This window comes from Gracilinanus agilis, chromosome 1 (genome assembly GCF_016433145.1).
Source record: "Gracilinanus agilis isolate LMUSP501 chromosome 1, AgileGrace, whole genome shotgun sequence".
Lineage (NCBI taxonomy): Eukaryota > Metazoa > Chordata > Mammalia > Didelphimorphia > Didelphidae > Gracilinanus > Gracilinanus agilis.
In genome coordinates, this window is record NC_058130.1 from 501583522 (window position 1) to 501606382 (window position 22861).

At 32.9% G+C, this 22861-nt stretch overlaps 1 protein-coding gene across 1 annotated transcript in view; it reads left to right on the forward strand.

Annotated features, from left to right (window-relative positions):
* MYBL1 (MYB proto-oncogene like 1) overlaps positions 1–21947 on the forward strand; it is a gene marked incomplete at its 5' end in the record, with an annotated part of 37211 nt that extends 15264 nt beyond the window's left edge. The window contains 11 exons of the mRNA XM_044657980.1: positions 1364–1541; positions 4027–4101; positions 4871–4975; positions 8156–8389; positions 13202–13570; positions 14601–14743; positions 15333–15447; positions 17253–17369; positions 17459–17566; positions 20392–20571; positions 21819–21947. Coding sequence (XP_044513915.1) covers positions 1364–1541; positions 4027–4101; positions 4871–4975; positions 8156–8389; positions 13202–13570; positions 14601–14743; positions 15333–15447; positions 17253–17369; positions 17459–17566; positions 20392–20571; positions 21819–21947 — 1753 coding nt within the window. The remainder of the gene's footprint in view (positions 1–1363; positions 1542–4026; positions 4102–4870; positions 4976–8155; positions 8390–13201; positions 13571–14600; positions 14744–15332; positions 15448–17252; positions 17370–17458; positions 17567–20391; positions 20572–21818) is intronic.
* Positions 21948–22861: the final 914 nt, after the last annotated feature.

The window sequence follows — 22861 nt, forward strand, 5'->3', positions numbered from 1 at the left end:
TTCATCCTCTGTTTTTCTAGACATTGATGATTAGACCAATCTCAATCTCTTTTTTGTCATATTTCTGTAAGGATGCTTTATAATGTTTAGAATTTGATGCGGTTAATATTTTCTCATTAGTTAATCAGGACTTTTAGAGACTTCACCATATTAAGACCTTATGTTAACCTTATGCATAACATTACACATGAGTGGGGCAAATACCACTCATTTAAAAATTATGTTGCATACAGTATGGCTTTTTTTTCTATGTGTTTGGTAAGGTCTAGCATCTCTTTGTGACTTTATCTTTTTAAATGACATTATCACTTCACATAATACAGTGCAGTACAGAGATTTTTGACAATCTTTAGTCTAACTTTGGTGTTTTCTCTATTGTTGATTAGAATAAATGGTTTTGAAAATGCATCTCTGTTCCAATTTGTGATTTTTTTTCCCTTTCAGTTTCTTCAATAATGCTCTCCATTTAATCTTGTTCAGCTGGACCAAGCTTTTTTGCAGGCATATGTTGTTCTCACTACTTTTCACTATTTTGTGAGACTATAGATATATTTAAAAATCTTAGAGGTGTTCATTCCATATAGATGAATCATCATGTGATCATCATGAATCATTCCATGTGGTCTCATCATTACAGTAGTTAGGTGGCACAGTGAATAGAGTACTGAGCCTAGAATTAGGAGAATTGGAGTTCAAATTGGCCTCAGATACTTAATAGCTGTGGAACCCTGGGCAAACCACAACCACCATTTGCCTTGTATTCCTCATCTGTAAAATGTGTTAAATAGCACCTACCTTCCAGGATTACCTTAAGAATCTCATGAGATAATAATTGTAAAATACTTATAATCACAGTGCATGGCACTGTGTAAATGTTAGCTATTATTATTTTGCTTTTAACAACAAGCAAGATATATCTCAGATGTTTGTAATTGTAATTGGCAAAACTCTGCCCAGTTAGTATATTGAAAATGTTAATATGTATATTTTCTGTTTTGATCACATAGATTTGTCTCTCATTTTTACAATATATTTTGTTTTTTTTAATTTGATTTTCAAAAATGATAGAGATTTCTCTTAATTTTTATTCCTAAATAATAGATTTACTTATTTACACTGTTATTTTTCCCCCACTATCAGATCATTTTTGTGTGCTTTTTAAATTGTTACTATAATATTGAACTTGAAATACATGTATATCTTCCTCTAGATTTCTGGTTTGACCTTTTAAATAAAACATTTAATTTCAACAATTGTAAAAAATTAAGTTTTTGAGTAATTTGTAAAATTTCTAAAGATTAAATAGTCTTGAAATCCTGCATTCTTATTTTTTCTATTTTAATTGTGTACTATCACTTCATAGGACTGATAATTCTATTAAAAATCATTGGAATTCTACTATGCGAAGAAAAGTGGAACAGGAAGGCTACTTACAAGATGGAATCAAATCAGAGCGATCTGCTTCATCAAAACTTCAACACAAACCTTGTGCGACTATGGACCATTTGCAAACCCAGAATCAGTTTTACATACCTGTTCAGGCACATATTTTTAATATCTTTATTTTAAAAATGCTTTAGTTGCTATATAGTAAAACATTTGTTTTCTCAATTTACTGGCCCAATATTGTAAGACCAATATAATTTAATTGTGACAAAATGAAAATAGTTATTTAAATGTCCAAACCGAGGGAAAAAATTAAGGAAGTTATAAAAGAAGCAATTACTACAGGTGATATCCTTAATTATATATTAGTGGATTTTTTTTGGTAGTCCGTTTATGGACACATATATTGTGTTCAGTTTGCCCCATTTATAGTTTTGGTCTTATTCTAGTTAAAGAACTTGGCACATACATTTTTTTAATACTGTAATTTTCATTTGGTTTGTGTATAGTGGGTGAGTGGTAGGCAATCTCTATTTGTAGTCCACATTTACCGTATTTATATTTAATCCTAATTTCATCTCATCTCATCTTTATCTCTTAAATGTCAGGTTTTACTAGCACCATTATCTGATGATAGGCAAGGGTTGGGTATGCTAAATGGTTCTGGTTAGTCAACAACTGATTTCTTGACTAAATTAAGCTCTTAAACTTATATAGTCACTGATCATTAGTAACATTTGGCAAATTAATCTTTCTGAGTCTCAGTTTTTGCATTTGTAAAGGAGAATGTGTAAATTAAATTATACTTAATGCCTACCTTCAAAATTTTAGAAGTTAATTTTTTCAGTATATTATTTTTCCTTCCTGGTAATCATGACTTAAAATTGATGAAGTCTAGAACTAGGATGTTGCCTACTGAAAAATAAAATATCAGTGGTAGAGTTCTGTTATATTTCATCAGATTTGTAATTTTATTCTTTTAAGTAGAAATAAAGTTTTTAGCTATAATTTATAAAAGAGTTAGGGGAGAAATAAAAATAGACCTCTTTTAAAATTCTACTTAAATTAATATGGAAGTAATCCTGAGTTCCTGGACCTAAACTAAATTGAGTAAAAGCTTAGACAGGTCCTACCAGTTTTGTAAAGGCTTCAAGTACAGAATAAATTATGTCCTTCATATATGTACTAGCCTAGCTAAGCTTTGAGGCTCATACGACCAGCAGGTTGTCTTTAGGTAATGACTTTTGGGGGGGAATCTAGAGAAACTTATAAAAACTTCCCTAAGGAAAAAAAGGAGTTGCATTCTGAACCAGGGAAGGTGGTATCTATACTGATGAAATCACAGGTTTTTTGAGATAATAAAGTACATAAATAGTCATTTATTCCTAGTTCAAAATTTAAGTTTAATACTACCTTTTTATATTTTTTGTATAGTACTTTGCCCATAGATACTTTATAGATATTTGAATTTTTTATTCAAGTCCTTTTTTACCAGTATAAATTGATATAAGCCATCAGTTAGATTTAAATTGACATATCCCTCAACTAGACTTAAACTAATATATCCTGTTCCTTAATTAGATTTAAGTTGATATAGCTTATTCATCAATTAAAATGATGAATAGAAAACAAACACTTATGTGTATGTGCCAGGTACTGTGCTAAGTTGTTAACAGAAATCAGTTGCATTTAAGAGAAAAGACATAGCTAATTCTTAAAATAATAATTTGGGCACAAGTTCATGGATTTTGATTTTTTTTTTTAACAATCCTATTTGAAACTTCATATGGAGTATTATAGAAAATTGTCATTTGAGTTAGCCATCATAGAAAAGTAAGCAGGAATTTATAATTAAATTTCTATGGGATCTAGATTATACAACTAAAAAAAATTCCCACACCTTTTCTCTTGTTTTAGATTCTCTCGTAACTGATGACTAGTGAAGTGTAGGGGAAGTAAAAGAGGCCTCATTTATACTAACTAGATTTCTACTGATCTCTTTCAAGCATTTGGGCAAACAGTCTTTTTAAAAAAAAACAACTTTATTTTGTAATTTTTGCCTGCATTGGGAAAGGAATGGAGTAAAGCCTTGCCTCTAGTCCTTATCTTTTGAGCCTGACATCTTCTAAAAGTTAGGAACACATTCAGCTCTATTACTTCTTGGAGTTCTTGGTTGTAGCAAGATCTCCACTCACTCAAAATGGGGACTTTTCAAAATTTCTGGCAGAGGGATAATATGAATTTGTATAAAGATAAAATGTGTGGATTTTAACTAAAGACTGACCTCAGGTCTTCTATTAGATTTGGGAGAGATTTCAAGTCCTTTCTAACCCAAATGTTCTAATTTAAGGACACAAATTTTCAAGTCATTAAAGCTAAGATCCCAAGTTAAAGTTGCATATTATTGATGCCCAAGTGGAACTAACATTTTATTTGTCACTTTCATTGATTCATTCAATAAGTTAATTTAGCAAAATGTTCCTTGTGAATCATACAGTTAATATATAGGAAATAATTGGCTAGAAACTTTGAAATTTTTTACCCCTATAATCTTGACATTTTATAATAATAATGCTTATTTAACTTTTATGTAAAATATATGTTTATAATGTATTAAGCACTTTATGTGATTATTTTTAGATCCCAGGCTATCAGTATGTGTCACCAGAAGGCAACTGTGTAGAACATGTTCAGACTTCTTCTGCCTTTATTCAGGTAGTTTTTTATTTATAAAGAAAGGACAAGCTGCACTTTTCAAGTCTGATAGAACACATTTCCTCATCTATACAACCAACATAGTACTACCATTTCTGCCTAGCTTGAGGACTGGTCAAAGAAAGTAATGTGAAAGTGTTTTGGAAAGTATAAATTGCTAAATAAAAATTTAAAAATTGTGTAATATTTGACAAATTTAAACTTTTTGCGAGTTCCTTTTTTTAAAGTTGTGATTGAATTATACAAATATTTTTGTCTTAAGATTATTATGTTTATTTTTATCAAACCTGTGATTTCATTGGTATAGGGAAATCCCAGTAAGGAAACTCGCTCTACCAATGCAGATTGGCACCTGCTTTGAAATTAAGTTTGAGAGAGTTTCCTGAGGAACTGATAAATGCATTGCCTGTATGTGTCAGGGTGGGAATTGCCTCTTGAGTTCAGCTCACTATTCTCCATATTATGTACCTCCTTAAGGTGGCACATATTCTTAATAGTAGCATGGAGTAAAAAGCTCATTAGAAAATTAATGTAGTCAGTTCACTCATTTTAAATTTAATATTTCCTTGATGTTTAATCTGAAAATGTTGACTAGCATTCTAATTATAGATTAGGAAGGACCTAGAATAATTAGGTCTAATTAGTTAAATTGAATTTTTAACCATCCTAAAGATAATCAAATCTGGAACATGCAATAGTATACACTATAGCTATTTTTATTTTGCTCTTTTCTTTTTTTTTTTTTGCCTTTGTTAAATACTCATTTCAGCAGCCATTTGTTGATGATGATCCTGATAAGGAAAAGAAAATAAAAGAACTTGAGTTGCTGCTTATGTCAGCTGAGAATGAAGTCCGAAGAAAGCGAGTTTCATCGGTAAGGAGTAAGCTTGTGTGGATTAGAAATGCTTTCTCTTCTTCTTGTTTTTTAGTGTATTTCTTATATTTCCTTATGGTAATGATTTTAGTATGTCAGTAACTAAGTGAGCCAATTCATATTCAGATTTAAATATAGATTAATAGTTCTTTAAATTCCTTATTTGATGTGTATTTAATGTGGTAGGTTGCTTAGTTTCCAAAGCAGTGTGCTGCAAAACAAAGAGTACTGGCCCCTGTAGTCAGAGAACCTGTATATTCCAAACCCATCTCAGGTAGTGTGACCTTGGTCATGTCACCTAATCTTTTGAGTCTCAGTTCTTCATTTGGAAAATTATGGATTAGGATAACGTGACTTCTGACATCTCTTCTAGCTCTAACTATATTTACCTATTTAAGTTTATTTCTCAACATTCTGTGATTTCAAGAAAGCTGGCATAATAAATTTAAATTTGTAATTTGTACTATTATAAGTACTCTTTCTATTGATAGTACAGTTATCCTTCTAATCCCTCAGGTCTAAAATCTTGGATTCATCCTTGACTCTTCTCTCTCAACCAGATTATTCAATGACCAAACCTTATCAACTCTTTCTTCACAATATCTTCTACATCAGGCTATTCCCACCCATAATGCTTCTACTTCCAGCAACAACAAACGAGCATCATTAAGCACCCACTTTGTGACATACTGTGCTGAGTGCACAAAGAATGAAACAGTCCCTTACAAGAAGCTTGCATTCCATTGGAAAAAACAAGTACACATATAAGCATATACACAATAAATGTAAAATAAATACACACAGAGAAATTAAATATGAGGTTTGGGAGAGAAGACACTAGCCACTGAGGGGATCAGGAAAAGCTTCTTGCAGAAAGTGGCACTTGAGCTGTGCCCTACAGGAAGAAATGAGTTGAAGCAAAGCTGAAGAAGGAGGAAAGGTTGGGGAGCTGGAGGGTCTCATGTGAGAAATAGAGGGTATGCCAATTTGTCTGGATTACATGATATATGAGCAGGGAGGAAAGTAATATCCATTGAGACTGAATAGGTTGGGATCAGGTTATGAAAGGCTTTAAAACCTAAACAGAAGAGTTTATTTCATCCTAGAGCTAATAGAGTTAAGAGTTGACTTAATGAAAATTACTTTGGCAGCATTTTGTATGGATTGGACTTGTATAGAATGGAGTTGTGAGAACCTTGAAATAGGAAAAATAATTAAAGGCTGTTACAGTAATCTAGGTAAGATATGATGAGGGCTTGAACTAAAGGTGATCATATAAGTAAAAATGAGGAGTTGAATGTGAGATATGGAGGCAGAAAATGTAAGATCGAATAGCTGGTTGGCTATGTGAGGTGAAGAAGAATGAGGAGTCTAGAATTGAAGCTGATATTGAGAATCTGAGATCCTAGAAGTGATGGTGGATCTTTGAAAGAGGGGAAGGTTTTAGGAGGAAGGTGATGAGTGCAATTTTGGACATGTTCACTTTTAGATATATCAAGTTTGAGATAGACAGTTGGTGAAGTGGGAACTTAAGGGAAAGTGTCATTAAATAATAGTTAAAACCTATGAGATTTGATGAGGTTCCAGAGAGAAAATGTATAAAAGGAGAAAGAAGGCTAGGGCAGAACTTTGGTACTCCCTCCACAACTTAGGGGGCTTTCATCCCATTGTCTCTTCTTCTTCATCTCATTACTCAGATATCTTCTCATATGCTCTTACACCCCTTTCTAATGTGAAGAGGGGGGCTTTCTCCTTCTCAAGGCCAACTCTTCCAGTGTACCCTTGATCCCATTGCTTACCATCTTCTACATTTAATTGCTTTCATTGTCATTCCCACTTTCTCATATTCACTTTATTCCTATCTACTGGTTCCTTCTCTGAGGCTTACAAACACATCTTTATCTCATTCTTAAAAATTACTTGGTCCTACCGTCCCAGTGGGTAAATTTCTTGAGAAAGCCATCTACAATCAATACCCCTATTTCTTTTCCTCTCAATTTTTTTAGTGTTTGATATTTAAAATCCACTATCATTATCTGCTTGGTTTAAGAACATTTGGATTGAGAATTCCTAGAGAAAAGACACTCCAGAGAAGAGAGTAAATTGACTCTGTATTTTAAAGATGTTTATAGGATTGTGTATCACAATTCATAGGATTATTAGTTATTATTAGATTATTATTTATTTAATATTGAATTAATTTCAGCTACTAAGAATTCAGCCTGTTTGACTTCTAGGAAAGATTTTTTACCCCTAAAAGCATTTACTTAACCTGTATTATCTCTACCAAAATGAAATAGTTTAAAATGAAATTGGGAAAACATAATTCTGTTTAAGTTGATAGCAGTATTAAGACATAATGGTGTTCATGTCTGGTATGGAGCAAGCATTTGGGAAGGATTTAACAGAGACAGGAGTATTAATGGGGAAATTGCATAGATTAGAGAAATGGATATTGAATTTTTCCAAATATAATTTATTCATTACATGGAAGCTACTTGAGTATGTTAAGCTTGGTATAAGGACAGTGTTTGGATATTTTTGTAAAGTTTGTAGAAAACATTGGTAACAATCTTTATTCGTTAATATTTTAGATGAAAATTATTAAAAAATGTTCTGAAGCTCAGTTTTGTTCATGGAATTGTATAAGGAAGTTCCCTTTAAGCCAGTCCTTGAATAATTGATAATTGAATTAGTTTAATTTTTGATGTTTGATAAGCATCAATGAATCTTTTTGAAGCCCTCTGGAACTTCTTTTGGCAAATCTTATTGAAAGTTGGTTAAAAATTTTGAAACATGAATGTACTTGTATGTAGAGTAATGCAAACCATTAAAATTATTTTTAATCAGCTTTGCCTTCTAAGTAATTTTCTAGACTGTATAGTAATTGGGGAAAATAGAGAATTCTATATTTTGTATGCTATTAAGGTAGAAATCACATTTTTAAAAATGTGGAATGATTTCAAAGATTTGAAAAAATTTCATTAATAATAATATCTAGAGAACTGAAACAATTAAAATTGTTTTCCTTTGTGCTAATTTTGGGGTTAATGATAATTTACTGTAAATGATATAACCATATGTTTTAAGAGAAACTTTTTGCTTTAAATCCCTATATATTAGACATATCTACATTTAAAATCACAGATAATATAACATTTATTTATTTTGTACTTTTAGCAGACGGGAAGTTTTTCTAGCTGGTCCGGTAGTTTCCTCATGGATGATAGCATGTCTAATACTCTAAATAGCCTTGAGGAGCAAACTAGTGAGTTTTACAGTATGGATGAAAACCAGAACACATCTGCCCAGCAGAGTTCACCTACCAAATTCTTGGCTGTGGAAGCAAATGCGGTGTTGTCATCTCTACAGACAATTCCAGAATTTGCAGAGACTTTAGAACTGATTGAATCTGTAAGTTTGAGATTTGAGATTTTGTAATTCAACTAATTAAAAAATAATCAAATTGATTTTTTTACTTTGCTCTCAAGTTCCACATTTAGAATAAATGTAAAATTCTTATTATCATTCTTTATTTCTGTTTTTCCCTAAACTTTTTTGATTGGTTGTTGGTCATTAGGGAATTGTTTCCATTCATTTTCTTTGTGTGTACAATTTCAATAGATACATCAAATCTTTCTAGTAATAGAATTCTGAAATTCAAAACGAGTGTAATAGATAATGGAAGAGACTCTGACATGTTTCACAAAAAGCATTGAAAGCAGCATGAAGAAAGGAACCATTGCAGTTGGGAAGCTTCAAAGAATCAGAAATAGAAAGACCCTCTGAGCTTCGGTTTGAGTCAACTCAGGCCCAGAGAGGCTCAGTAGCCTGCTTGTGCAAAATCACAGTGCTAGGACCTGAGTGGTATAGCTATAGCTCAGATTTGTCCTTAGGGAGCTGGGGGACTTTGGGCAGATCACCTCATTTGTCTGGGTATTTATTCCCTCATCTGTGAAATAAAAGAGTTGGATGAGATTTCGAAATTCTGAGCCTATGAAAAAGTGGTTACTTGATTTCTCTTTTTCTGATGCTGTATCAAAGTAAAATTTATTTGTAGGAGCTTTGGTTTTCATTGATAACAGGTGTTCCCTTTCACGATTCAAATCATAACTTCTCTGTTCATGAATTCCTGAAGCCAAAAACTGGTGATGATTCTTTTTGAACCTAACTGGGTTGGTCCTTGTACAGAACACAAAAGGTCCTGGGCCCGTATTTGAAATGTAAAGTATGAGCCTCAGTTATTTACACATTGAAGTTAGGGAATTAACAAAATCCTTTCCAAAAAACTCGTTTAGTCTTTTCTTCCTGGTACTCCTGTAGTTATATTTCTGATCCCTGTGGAGAAATTAGACTTACCTCAATTTTTTTTAATTATTATTTTTTTTATTAGACATTTATTAATATTCGTTTTTAACCTGTTTACATACTTTATGCCCCTACTTTCCCCTTCACCCCCCGCTCTCCCCCCACCCATGGCCAACGCACATTTCCACTGGTTGTAACATGTGTTCTTGTTCAGGGCCTATTTCCCATTCATGTCCGCCTCAGCCCATGCATTCAAGCAATTGTTTATCTTATATGTTTCCTCGACTTACCTCAATTTTACCCTATATGACCATAATTTAATACTTTTAAAAACTGAAAGCAACTCCTTAAAGTTGCCTTTTAAACTATCCATATCTATATTTAGATACTGATTGAGGATTGATTTTTATAGCTACAATGAAGTTCTTCAAGTATATTCGGTGTCTGTTGATTCCTAGATCATAGGTACCTCTGACTAAATCTTTGATCAAAATTGATATTTTGTCTATTTTAAGTGCAGTTTCTTCAGTGGGCATATGATAAGCAGTAATGATTATAATTTACTGGCTGGGATAACTATACTTATACATCACTTTAAGATTTACAAAGTACTTTCCTTATGATAATCCTGGATATCAACTCTGTAAAGGCCAGAGGATACTAATAGGTAAATGAGTCTATATTTGTAAGACCCTTTGGGCTAGAAGATCTTCCCTATTATATTTTGGTTTTGCTCTTTGTGCTAGCAAAAGTTTTCTGATCTTATTTTGACCAGGATATGTTTTATATGTTCAAGAACAGCCCTGGAAAAAACTTAACTTATATTTGAAGGACATGTTTAATTTTAAAAATTATTTATTTTTTAAGTTACATTTATATTCCAAACTGATTCCTTTCCTTCCTCCCAACCTCGCACCAGGGAAGGCCAACATTTGACACAGAGATAATATGTGAAACTATACAATACATAGTTTCATGTCAGTTCTTTCTCTGGAGGTGGATGCATTGCATCTTCCTTTTTAGATCCTTTGTAGTTATTTGAATATTCATTTAATTCGGAATAGCTTAGTCATTCACATTTACTCTTTGCACAATATTACTGTTACTGTATACAACATTCTCTTGGTTCTGCTCATTTCACTCCTCGTATCTTTCAAGCCTTTCCATGTTTTTCTAAAATTAACCTGCTCATCACTTCATAAAAAAACAACAGTATTCCATCACAATCATGTGCACAACAAAGAGAACTGCTATAAATATTATGGAACACATAGATTCTTTTTTTTTCTCCCTGATCACATCGGGAAACAGAAATAATAGTGGTATCGCTAGGCCAAAGGGTATATACACAGTTTTATAATTCTTTGAGTATAATTCCAAATTACTTTCCAAAATGATTTGATTAGTTCACATTTTCACTAACAGCATGTTAGTGTCTCAGACGTGTAATTTTAAGAAAGTTTTGCATTTTATATTGGCTACTTTTAAAAATCAAAATAAAGATTTGTTTTAGATAGGACATTTTTCTGTTTGACATGAAAATCAGTTTTGAATGTTGCATGTGCTCTTTCAAGTCTAATACTGTCCTATTTTGAATTTTATTATTTAATAATTCAGTTTAATATTCTAAGGCTAAAAAAAGTACTTTGTGAATTTGTTGTAGTTTTCTTCTAATGAACAAGGTGAAAAATTTTGATGTGTAGTTATTATACTCATTCTTATATTTTATGTGTATATATATCTTAATGTATATACATACATAAATATATTGCATATATAAAGCTTTAAAATAGCTTTATTGGTTTGTAATGATTTTCTATATTAAAAATACTCAAAACATTATGTGGTATTAAATTATAATTGTATATTAACAGTTATAATTACCTAAAATATACACTTTTGTAAAAAGAAAACAACCATACTACTGAAATTAATTACAAAATGAATTTGCAATTTAAATACTCTAACAAAATAGCAAACTCATTACTGACATACTCATTCATTGTATGATCCCGCCAGTATTTTCCTAAGCATTGCTTTGCAGAGTACAAAAGAAGAGAATTTCAAGGTTAAGATTTGGTACTAGAACTAATTTTATCTTACAGTTAAAAGAGTTAAAATTCTGGTGCAAACCACTGAAACTTTAACCTCACTGTAACCCTCCCATCCTCCTACCCTCTCAAACAGGTCACAAACTAAAAAAAACTGAACAGCTCTTCCTTCTTGACCTTCCCTAGAAAAAGGCCATACCTTTTCCTTGCACCACATCTTCAAGTTCGACTTCATTTTTGCTAAAAGAAATCTGTGCCTCTTAATTCTTCAGGCATTTTGTCCTGTTCTGTGAGAGCTTTGTAGAGAGGATTGTATTTGTAGCATTTGCCATTGCTTAAGTCCTTAATGAACCTAGCTTGCATCTGTATAGGTGAAAGAGAACTCTGTTGGTTTCTCAAGCATACATTGCTGTAGGCCATATATGTTTCTATTTTGGGGCTCTGGCAAAATAAACTACACCATGGACTAGCATGGCCTCAGATTCTGGTATCTCTTTAAAATGAAAGACATGGTAAGCAATAATTTCTGGGAACAACAAAGAAGGACCTTCCAGGCCTGTCTTATCTAGCAAATCTCATCAGTTTCCTGACCATGTATAGTAGGACCTTACTATCTGTGGGCATTCAGACAAGCCAGTAAAGTGAAGCATTCCTATGTGAGCCACATATAGATTTATAAAGTACAGAAATATAATATTAACACTCTTTTATTACTTGGTTGTATAAAATGCGGGATTAATACAAGACTTCACATAATTTTTTGTGATTAAAACTCCTTCACCAGAATAATTTTGTATACTCTTCTTACAAAAGTTTTCTTCAGCCTAGCTTGGCCTGGACTGCCAGCTGCAGTCCATTTGGTCTACCTCTAGTACCCTCATCTCAGGAATAAAATAGAGTACTGACAGCTTTATCCTGTCTATACACCCTGCAAAGATAGTGGGTGAGTGGAGGTTGGGGAAGGATGGTGTCAGAACTGCTGCTATTGAAGCTTCTGTGGTTGCCATGAGTCGCAGAACCTCTGGACCTACCCTAGTTCAGCACTCAGAATCCCAAAGAGCTGACTGGCTACATTAAAATCATTTTTGTTGCTTCTGCTGAAAGCTTCTCCAGAATAGTTGCCCAGCACTAACAAGAAGGGTAACACAGACTGAAGGGAAGAGTTGGTTGTAGTGATTCCAATTGGTCATTGTCCCATACTCCATGTGAAGAAGGAAAGTGTCCTGAGATTTATTGAAATGATGAATCTCATCAATAAAGAGGATGAAAAAAAAAGTCCTTTCATTTTGGGCTTTTTTTGTGACATTTTGGATATCCCTTGGCATTAGTTGCAGACAGAGTCACAAACTTTGTGTTTTTCTTATTGTTGGCTAAAAAGTATGCCAAGATGGTCACAGCCTGCAGGGCCCTAGTTGATGAGAAAGAGAACTTCCTTTCACTCTAGGAGGGACTTTAGCAGGGTTTCCTGCCCTTCCACTTTGCTTTTTCCTATGTACTCCTAAATCATGGTAAGGTGCTTCTTACTAGACAGTGGCTCACCCACCAGCTTTTGCTGGATCATGAGTGGGAAGTTGAGAATGATTGCACACAGGACCAAAAAACCTGCTTTCAGATGATATATTTTTGAAGTTTTTCTTTTTCATACTTTCATAATGTGTGCCAATTATGGAAGTGAGGTATTATTTAAAATATTCCAGATTGGCAGTAATACTAGGACCTCAAGTAGTATAACAAAAATATCCATGAAGAGCTAATTGCTAATGATGAAAATGAGTGGTTATTGGTCCTCTGGGGATACAGTGAATGGATATTCAAATTATATCTAAATGTCCTCTCAAATTAACTTTGATAACTTCCTTTATTGCAGGATCCTGTAGCTTGGAGTGATGTTACCAGTTTTGACCTTTCTGATGCTGCTGCTTCTCCTGTTAAACCCACCCCAGTTAAATTGATGCGAATTCAACACAGTGAAGGAGCCATGGAATGTCAGTTTAATGTCAGTCTTGTACTAGAAGGGAAAAAAAACAATTTCAACAGTGGAGAGAGTGATACTATTCCTTCAGTATCCCCAAATGTGGCCAAGTTTAGCACTCCACCTACTATCTTAAGAAAGAAGAGAAGAATGCGAGTTGGCCAGTCACCAATTAGTGAACTCAATGATGGATCATTTAATGACACTGTCAACATTGCACTAAAACATACACCAGTGAAAACACTACCATTTTCTCCTTCACAGGTATAGCCTTTTTGAGTGTTATTTATTTAAGAAGTATTTGAAAATCCCTGGTAGTAGTTGATTACTCTAAAAGCTGATGTCATAATCCATAGATGTGGATTTTAAAATGTATATTTAAAGTTTTTTGTACAACGGGGGCTGTTTCTGGTCTAATTTGGACTGAGATATCATAGAGCTATGTGTTGGAATTGAAAAAAAAAGTGGGGTCTAAAACATGTATGAATGAAGTGCATGAATTTCATGACATCTTCCTAAAGAATATTATTCAGTGCAGACTGAAGAATACTACATTTTATTTTCTTCTTTTTTTTACTATTTGAGATCTCCTCTACAAAAGAACTAATATGGAAGAATGTTTTACATGATTGCACATTTAAAATCTATATCATATTGCTTAATGTTTTGAGGAGGGATGGGAAGGAATGAGGAAAAGAGGGTAGGAAGGAGGGACAGTATTTGGAACTCAACATTTAAAAAAAGGAATGTTAAAAATTATTTTTACATGTAATTGAGGGAAAATAAAATACTAAAAAATAAAATTTTAGGAAGTGTAGAAAAGTAAAAAAGAATATTATTTGATATTATGCTTTGTTTTAGAAGAAACTTTAGATAGCAAATTCAGAGGTGTTATTAATGCTTTTTAAGGGAAAGAAGAAAGTATTTAAAAATATGTATTTAATATTTCAATTCTTCATTGGGTCTGTGATCACATTGGTATGGCCACTCCCTCTAGTGTTATAGATTGTAACCCATCTGTACATTCTCAATATTTCTCTGTCCTACTATAAATATTCCACAATGGGCAAAAAACAAATATTCCTTATGCAGTTAACTATGTGCCAAGCATTTTGCTAAGCTAAAATCTACCCAGTGTTCTTTTATATCTAGGCCCTTTTATACTTTAGTCGGATTCCACACTAATATTTAATGTTAACTAATGTTAACATGCTTTTAACATCAGTTTAGGGATTTTAAAAGATAAAACTGTCTTTAAATTGTATCTCCCCCCCCCCCCCACTTTTATTTAAAGTTTTTCAATACATGCCCTGGAAATGAACAACTTAGTATTGAAAATCCTGCATTTACATCAACCCCAATCTGTGGCCAGAAAGTCCTTATCACAACTCCTCTCCACAAGGAAACTACACCCAAAGATCAAAAAGAGAATGCAGGGTAAGTGAACATTAAGTGTCTAGTGTTCAGAGAAAGTGGGCATTGTCTTTTAAAGTAGTTATGTATTGAACTGCTCTGTAAATTGTTTATTATGTTTTTATGTAATCCTTTAAAATATATTTAGAAATTCAAAAAATCAGTCATCTTCTTTTGTCCCATATGCTAGATAAATTACCTTTTTAAAAAAAAAAAAAACCATTACCTTCTGTCTTAGAATCAATATTAAGTGTTGGTTCCAAGGCAGAAGAGCAGTAAGGCAATTAGAGTTAAACCAGATTTAAACCCAGGACTTCCCATCTCCCTTGCTGCCCTTCAGATTACTTTTTTGAAAATAGTAACAATTGGAGGCTGGATGACTGACTTCTTGGGGATGGAGACAAGATATTTAGTAATAGTTGGACTTTGATGATCTTAGTTGTTTCTTCCAACTTTAAAGTTCTATAATTCAAACTGCTGCTCCCCATTGCATTCCAATTCTTTGTAGTTGATAAATCTTTTTATTAAAATAGACCATGAAAATTTTAATAATGTGAATTTGCATATTAAGATTTTTTAACACGATTTTGATTCCTTTATCTGTATTTGATAGGTTCAGAACCCCTACAATTAGAAGATCTATACTGGGCACCACACCAAGAACTCCAACTCCTTTTAAGAATGCTCTTGCTGCTCAAGAGAAGAAATATGGACCTCTAAAAATTGTGGTAGGTACATTTTTTCCCCTCAATCCCGATTGAGCAAATGTATGTTAGGTGATTGATAGAAGTCTTTTCTTTGGATAAGAGTGCATTAAAATGGTTCCATAGACAAAATCTAGGAGTGTTACCAACTCTAAATTGATATGTTAGTACAGCGAATTTTCAGTTTGCTTGAGTGATCTTAAAGAATTTGGGAAGTAAAAAGCTACTGAAAAATTTTATCTTTATAAAGAGAAAATCTCTTTTCATAGATATCTGCACTGTAAACTTTTATTACTTTATCTCAGTATATAATAGTCCTATTTTTCTTAGCATCAAAGTCTGTAGCATTTTTGTCCAAATCTTAAACTTTTATGGTGCTTGAGGTCATTATATTTATTAATACTCCCTTGTAAAAACAATTTTGCAAAAGTTTTAAATCCTGGACTAAAACTTTCATAATTAATGATGTTAGGTAGTTAATTTTGTCTGAATCAAATTAAATTGAGGCATCATAATTTGAAATACTGATTTCTTTTAGATTATTGCCTACAATCATTCAATTAACTTTGTAGATATTCAGTTAGAAATTATTGAAAACTAGAAATACCTATGATCAGTATGTAGTGATCATTTTATTATGTAATTTTTTTGGGAAGAATTGAATTTAAACATACTTTCTTTGGATTGGTGGTAGAAAATGCCTGTGGTCTTACAACTCTATTTTTTAGAAAAAGGACACAGATTTGCTAATATGAATATTATTTGCCCCTTCCTCCAAGTAGGAGCAATTTTAAATCTAATTTTAATTTCCAAAGAGTTTTTATAAAAGCCCAGGAGCTATATTTCACTTCTTAGTCTTATTCTCAACTTAAACTACAATTTTGATTATTTGAGGTGTTAGTACTGTTTAACCAAAGTGCTTCTTACAGATAGAACAATAATTAAATTTGTCATTTTATCAAGGGACTTTGAAGAAGTTTTCTATTCCTAGTGACTAGTTGGTAGGTTCAAGCTGTCATTATAATTAATATCTTCACTAGAGAAATACTATAATATAATACATACATTAGCTAAGTCTGGGCAAGCCACTTAACAGTTTAGTGCTATAGGCAACTAAGACTCCTGAGTTGCAGAGAAGGTAATAACCTGGGGTTTCTTTATCTAGGTTTCAGGAGTTTCTTCTATCACTTAAATCACAGGTCTATTATACTGCAGGTCTCTCATCTTCACTAAATGTTGGGAACTATGCCAGCTTTTTATCTGATAGAAAGCAGAAAGAGATTATTTAAAGTAAACAAAACATTAAAAATATTAAAATGCTTTTGTATGAAAGATTTGCTTTGAATTTACTTATAAAGATAAAATTTTCCAGTGATTTTTACTTCCCATATTCACTGAGATCATATAAACCTAACAATCAGATTGATGAATTAAATTTTAATAGTTATACTCTTAAAATATTGGATTTCTTATTTGTCCCCTTCCTTGCAGATTACTTTGCAGCCCTATTAGTTCATTTCCCACAAGTTTCCATTTCTAAAATATCCCTGGTTTCCTTTAAAAATATATCTAAAGTGTGATTGAGTTAGGAAACAATGTTCTTATATAGTATATTTTATTAATTCAATAATGTGCTATTATCTTTTTTTTTCTTCAAAAAATGCAGTACTTTAGCATTTTCTTGTACATTTTCTTGTACTTAAAAAATTTCTAGGGCTTGGCAAGAAAATTATACTAGTAGTCGGATAGTATAAAAAATGGGCTTGTTGTATATGAGAAAAAAGAGTGGCATTAACCAGAACTAACACTTTTTTCTTCTTTAAATTCAGTCACAGCCACTTGCCTTCTTGGAGGAGGATATTCGTGAGGTTTTGAAAGAAGAAACTGGAACAGACATATTCCTCAAAGAGGAAGATGACTCTACCTATAAGAGCTGCAAACAAGAGGTAAATATAGAATGTTGTAGTGTAGTATCTGTAATTAAGTGTCCATTTTATTTTGTAATAATTCTTCCTTTATAAATTGTTCATTCTAGCATGTTTCTTCTGTGAAGAAAGTCAGAAAGTCATTAGTTTTAGATAATTGGGAAAAAGAAGAACCAGGTACTCAGCTGTTGACAGAAGACAACATTTCAGATATGCAGGTTGGTAAAGAGCTTTTAAAAATATAAACTTGAAATGTAAGAGTTTTCATTTCCATGATGTTTTGTCAATTTTTGTCAAATGCCAGGTTCTAATTTCTTGTTTATTGGGTAGCCAGAACTAGATGCACATTAGAAATTCATGGTGAATGTGTGCTCTTCAGTATGGAACTCAACTAATTTTTAAGTCATCAATATGCCTATGGTTTTGAGATAATTGAAGCTTATAACTAACTGGATTAAAAAGTACTAAAAGTCACTAGAGCTTTTCTCTCTAGAGTTGGTCATTGTACAATGATGCTTACTTTTTAAAACTTGGGGAACATAGCATTTACTTATAAAATATTTATCATACTTTAAGGGAGTTTTAGCTTCAGTTGTTGAGTCTAAGACAAAAAAGGAACCACTTCAAACAAAAGAAATTTTCTCTTTCTAACCTTACTTTATGTGTCACTGATTGTCACCTAAGGAATCAATTGTATATCTTCATTAATGGTTATTGTAGGAGCTAAGAAGAATCAGCCTCTGCTAGGCAGCTTCACTATCCCCTCTTCTAAGAAGGTACAGATAGCCCTGGGATATTTACATTTCTTCTCCCTCCCCCTTCCCTCCTCTTTTCTTTTATTGTCAATATTCCATGGAACAAAAATGAATTTTAAGAAATGAGCTTCCCAAAACCCTAAGTGGCATATGTGTATAGGCATTGAGTTAGAGAGAATTTGTTATTATATAGTCAAGACTTGAGAAAAAAACAATCTGAAGGGATTTTGTTGGGATTTCCCCCCTTTTTTTCTTAAGTCTACTCCATTTCTCTAAGTGTTATAATACTAAATTTTCAGATTTCAGAAAGACAAGGTAGCCACTTATTATCAGACTAAAGTAATGCCATAAGGAAATTATAGATGATGATGCTACTTTTTAAATTTTTTTTTGATACTGCTTATTCTTATCAATATGCTTCTGGTTGCCTTGATGGAGATACTTTGGGAATGCTGTCACAATGTTCTTTATATAAGATGATCTGTTCTGTTACCTCAGACACCTGGGCCTGGCCCTCCCTTTTCTTGCACTGTATCCATAACCAAAAGTAAGGAAGCTTCTTTAAACTTTTTCAGTGGATTTGTGATCTCACTGATGTGGTTATTCCCTCCAGTAATACACTTTGCAACCTGTCCATACCTGCCCATCATATGCAACTCTTGTCCATGTTCTCCCATATATCTGCCATAGGGAACCACTGTCATTGTGCTAATGGGGCTTTCCTTTAATTGCCTTGTATTGCATGGATAACAGTGAGTCTGTTCACCAGTTTTCCCTTAATATTACACCAAAACTCTGTATTCCAACCTAGACTCCCTTCTGTAATATACAAAGTCTTCTGTCCTTGACCTAAAGTAGAGAGTTCTACTTTACAAGTCATGTCATTCTATTACAGAATTGCTCCTCTGTCTTAAAAAGCTCTTCCTTATGTGGAAATGACTCCTAATAATTTATGCTCATTGGGCCTGGTGGCTTGGTCCTTTGAAGCAAATGGGACAAGTCTTTTTCCATGCTACAACTCTTCAAAAGTTCTAAAGCTATTGTGTCCCTTTGGTCTGGTCTTCTTGATTTCAGCAACATTAGTTTCTTCAACTGTTCCTTGTGTTTCACAGTTTCTAGGCATCTTATCAAGAGAGCATGATATGGAGGAAAGGGCATTAGACTTGGTACTGGGAGACTGGACTCAAATTCTTTCTCTGTTACTTAATTGTCTAGCCATGGACAAATCACTTAACCTCTCTCTTAGTCTCTTCACTTGTAAGCTTGGGATACTAATACCTGTAGTATTTACCTCAGAAGGTTTTTATGAATATCAAAAAGTTATTGAATGTATGTTGCTAGCCTTTCAAATAGAATGTCAGTGTCATCTGCTATTATCATCTCAGCATTCCTTATTTGTGGGATTACCTCATTACAGTTTTTTAATATCCCTCCTAAAATATGATAACCATGATATAGTACTTAATATGTGGCTTGATCATAGACACTTATATGTCCCTGGAGTCCTTAATTTAAATACTGTACTGATACTTATGCAGGGTAGGAGTATATTAATTTTTTGAGAAACCAAAAGTAATTTTATAATGCCCTAGCCTTTTTTGTTTGAACAGCTGTTAAAGCTGTATTTTTCTGATTTAAAACAAAACAAAATCTAAATGGAAGATTATACCTTTGACCATTGTACGTTTGTCTTGTTGCTTTGTTGTTCTAACTTAGAAATAATTAAAAAATTTTTTATTTTTGTCATCTGGCACATTAGCTATGTATGCTTCCTAAATTTGTATTGTTCACAAACTCGATGAACATAATATTAGGTCATTTGAAATGATTTAACTTTATAGCAAGATGAAGGAGTTTTTACTGAAAGGTGAAGTACTGGATTTTTGCTGTTGTTGTTGTTGTTTTTAGGATAGATCTGTAGGAAAAAAATATTTATGGAAGCCTTGCTTTACAGTCATATGTATAGTTTGGATGATTAATATTTTTCTTTTTCTCATGGCCATTACTGCTCATATTTGAATTTTTTGGTGAGACTTTTGTGGTTAGAGTAAAATGCTGCTGCTAGAATGACAGTTCTCAATAGCTATAAATTTCAAGTGCTTTTCTCGTCTCCATCTCTGGAACCTTTGTTTAATTCTTATCAATTACTCATCTTTAATATCATAGACAAAGCTTTCTTGGGAAAGGAGTAAAGCCACTCCAAGCTCAATTTTATATTTTATCCCCCTTTAAAATTTTAATTAGTTGTAGGTATTTTATTTTCATTTCTCCTTTTTCCCCTCTTTTAGTCAGAAAATATCTTTACAACATCTTTATTAATGATACCATTATTGGAAATACATGACAACAGGTGCAACCTGACACCAGAAAAACAAGATATAAATTCAGCCAACAAAACATACACACTTACTAAAAAGAAACCAAATCCTAGCACTTCCAAAGGTGTCAAATTGGAAAAGTCTCTTCAGGTATGGATTTATAAAATTTTCTTAGTGATTTAAAAAATATTCAGTTATCAACTTAGTCCTACTGGTCATGAATTCTTTTTTTTCTAGACTGCAAACAATATACTGATCACTAAAGGATGCACTGATTGCTATTTTCCATCTCAGTTTAGGTCTGGATTTAAAAAAAGATAATTTCATTTACAAATCTGTATATGTAGGTTAAACAATTTGGGAAGTAACAAAGGCTTTGCACTTGTGGTTCTCAAGCTTCTTTGACTGATGGAACACTAAATTCATGCCTGTGTTTTTGGCACCCATCCTTTGATAACAAATGCAGCCCTGAAAGGGTATGTGGTTGGGGGGCTGTCCCAGCAACCCTGTTGCTACGCATGATTGTTCTGCTTGAGCAGCGATTGCCTGTGAGCTTTTGGCATGCAGGTTGCACAACAAAACCCTTTTCCCAGCTGCAATGCAACCATAGTACAGCTGCAGATCTAGGCTAGAGCATTGTCTTGTTAGGTATGGTATACACTGGAAAATGTGGGAGGGCACTGAGGAGAGAAGTTTCTCTTCATGCCTGAGAAGGTGCAGAAATAGCGTCCTGGATACTAAAACATTCCTTAGAGAGGATATTGGTAATCTGGTATGTCCCATCACTACATCTAGGAGTTACTCTGGGTTATAATATTAGTCAACATTTATTTTCCAAAGCGTTTGGGAGGATTTTTGGTTGTTGGTAGCCATTTGAAACATAAATTCGACTACTCAGTATATGAAAGTCTGGATATATAAAACAGATAAAAGGATCCACATATGGTTATTTTAGATAGCAAACTCAGAGCATTTTACATTTTTCGGTACAAAAATATAATTTGTCCATATTTTTTTCAGGGAAACCTCTGTAGTAGTATGATAACCTGTATTCCAATAAGTAAAATATTAACTTTGTACTATTTTTTATGAATTCTATTATGCAGGAAATCTATTCTATTTTAAACAAATTTCTTGACATCACATTCTCTGTTTGCTCATCCTGCTCTTATAAACTTCAATACAATAAAGTCTAAAAAGGGATGACTGAAGGTTCCCTTTCACCCTCAAGCTCAACTACTAGGAAAATGTCTTTAAACACTTCCCTACCTTCAAGGGAGCTATGAATTTGACCGACCATGAGAGAATTCACTTTAAATCTAAAATTCTGAATTGGTACAGATACATTTTTTGTGTCGACTTTTAAACTTCATTGTTGTATATGTTTCCCTTTGTAGTCCAATTGTGAGTGGGAAGCAGTGGTTTATGGAAAGACTGAAGATCAACTCATAATGACTGAACAAGCAAGAAGATACCTGAGCACGTACACAGCAGCAAGCAGCACTTCCAGGGCTCTAATTCTATAATTAATAGAATGGCTGAGGAAACATGCCATTCCTTTACTATGTATTCTGCACTAAATGAGGTTGCAGTGAAATTTGTCAGTGAATTGTTTAAAAAAATTTTTTAAGATGGCCTTTAAATATGTCACATCTTTTTAATAAATATCAGGCAGGCTAAAAGCTAAACTGTTTTATTAAGGGGGTATCAGGAGCAATCTTGCAGTGTTTTAAGGGATTTTAAAAATTGTTTTTAAAGAATAGTGAGAATAGCAGCACTAGAATATGCCTAAGCATTTTAATATAAGCCAGTTTTTCACAATGCATTTCCATAAAATGTTGCCTACTATCTTGATGCTGCAGTTTTGTTGTAGAGTAGGTTCTAAGTACTTAATGATTTCTGAAACCACATGGCCTGTGTGTGGGAGAGCATGCACAGTTTGATGAAAGTACTTTGGCTTATGTGCTTATTTGCCTATGTAGCACTCTATTCTACTACAGATAAAGAAACACAGTGGAAAGAAATGTAAAAGAAGAGTAGAAAGTTGCACTACTAGTTTTTTGTATTCTTCAAGAACAGTGAAATTAACTACAGTGTTAAATATATTTATTTGAAAATGGTACTAGAAATAAGATGGGTTGAATAAAGGGTTTTTTTCATTTTTAGTACAGAGTCAGTATTTTCTTCATAAATCTCAGAAGAGCTGAGAGCTTTGTTGAATGTATTGTACAGTATGTAGGGGCAGGAAAACTTTGTAAATTGGAAAGGAGTCTGTTTTTATAATTTATTTTCATTTTAAAGCTTAAATGTAGATATTTATATGTATACAGGGTGTCTAGAAGCCAATGTTGTTTCCTGTTTAACAGCTATATTAAGGACAAATTTGGACCTTGAAGTATGAAACAGCAATAAGTTATAGGCTACAAAGAATACAAATTCT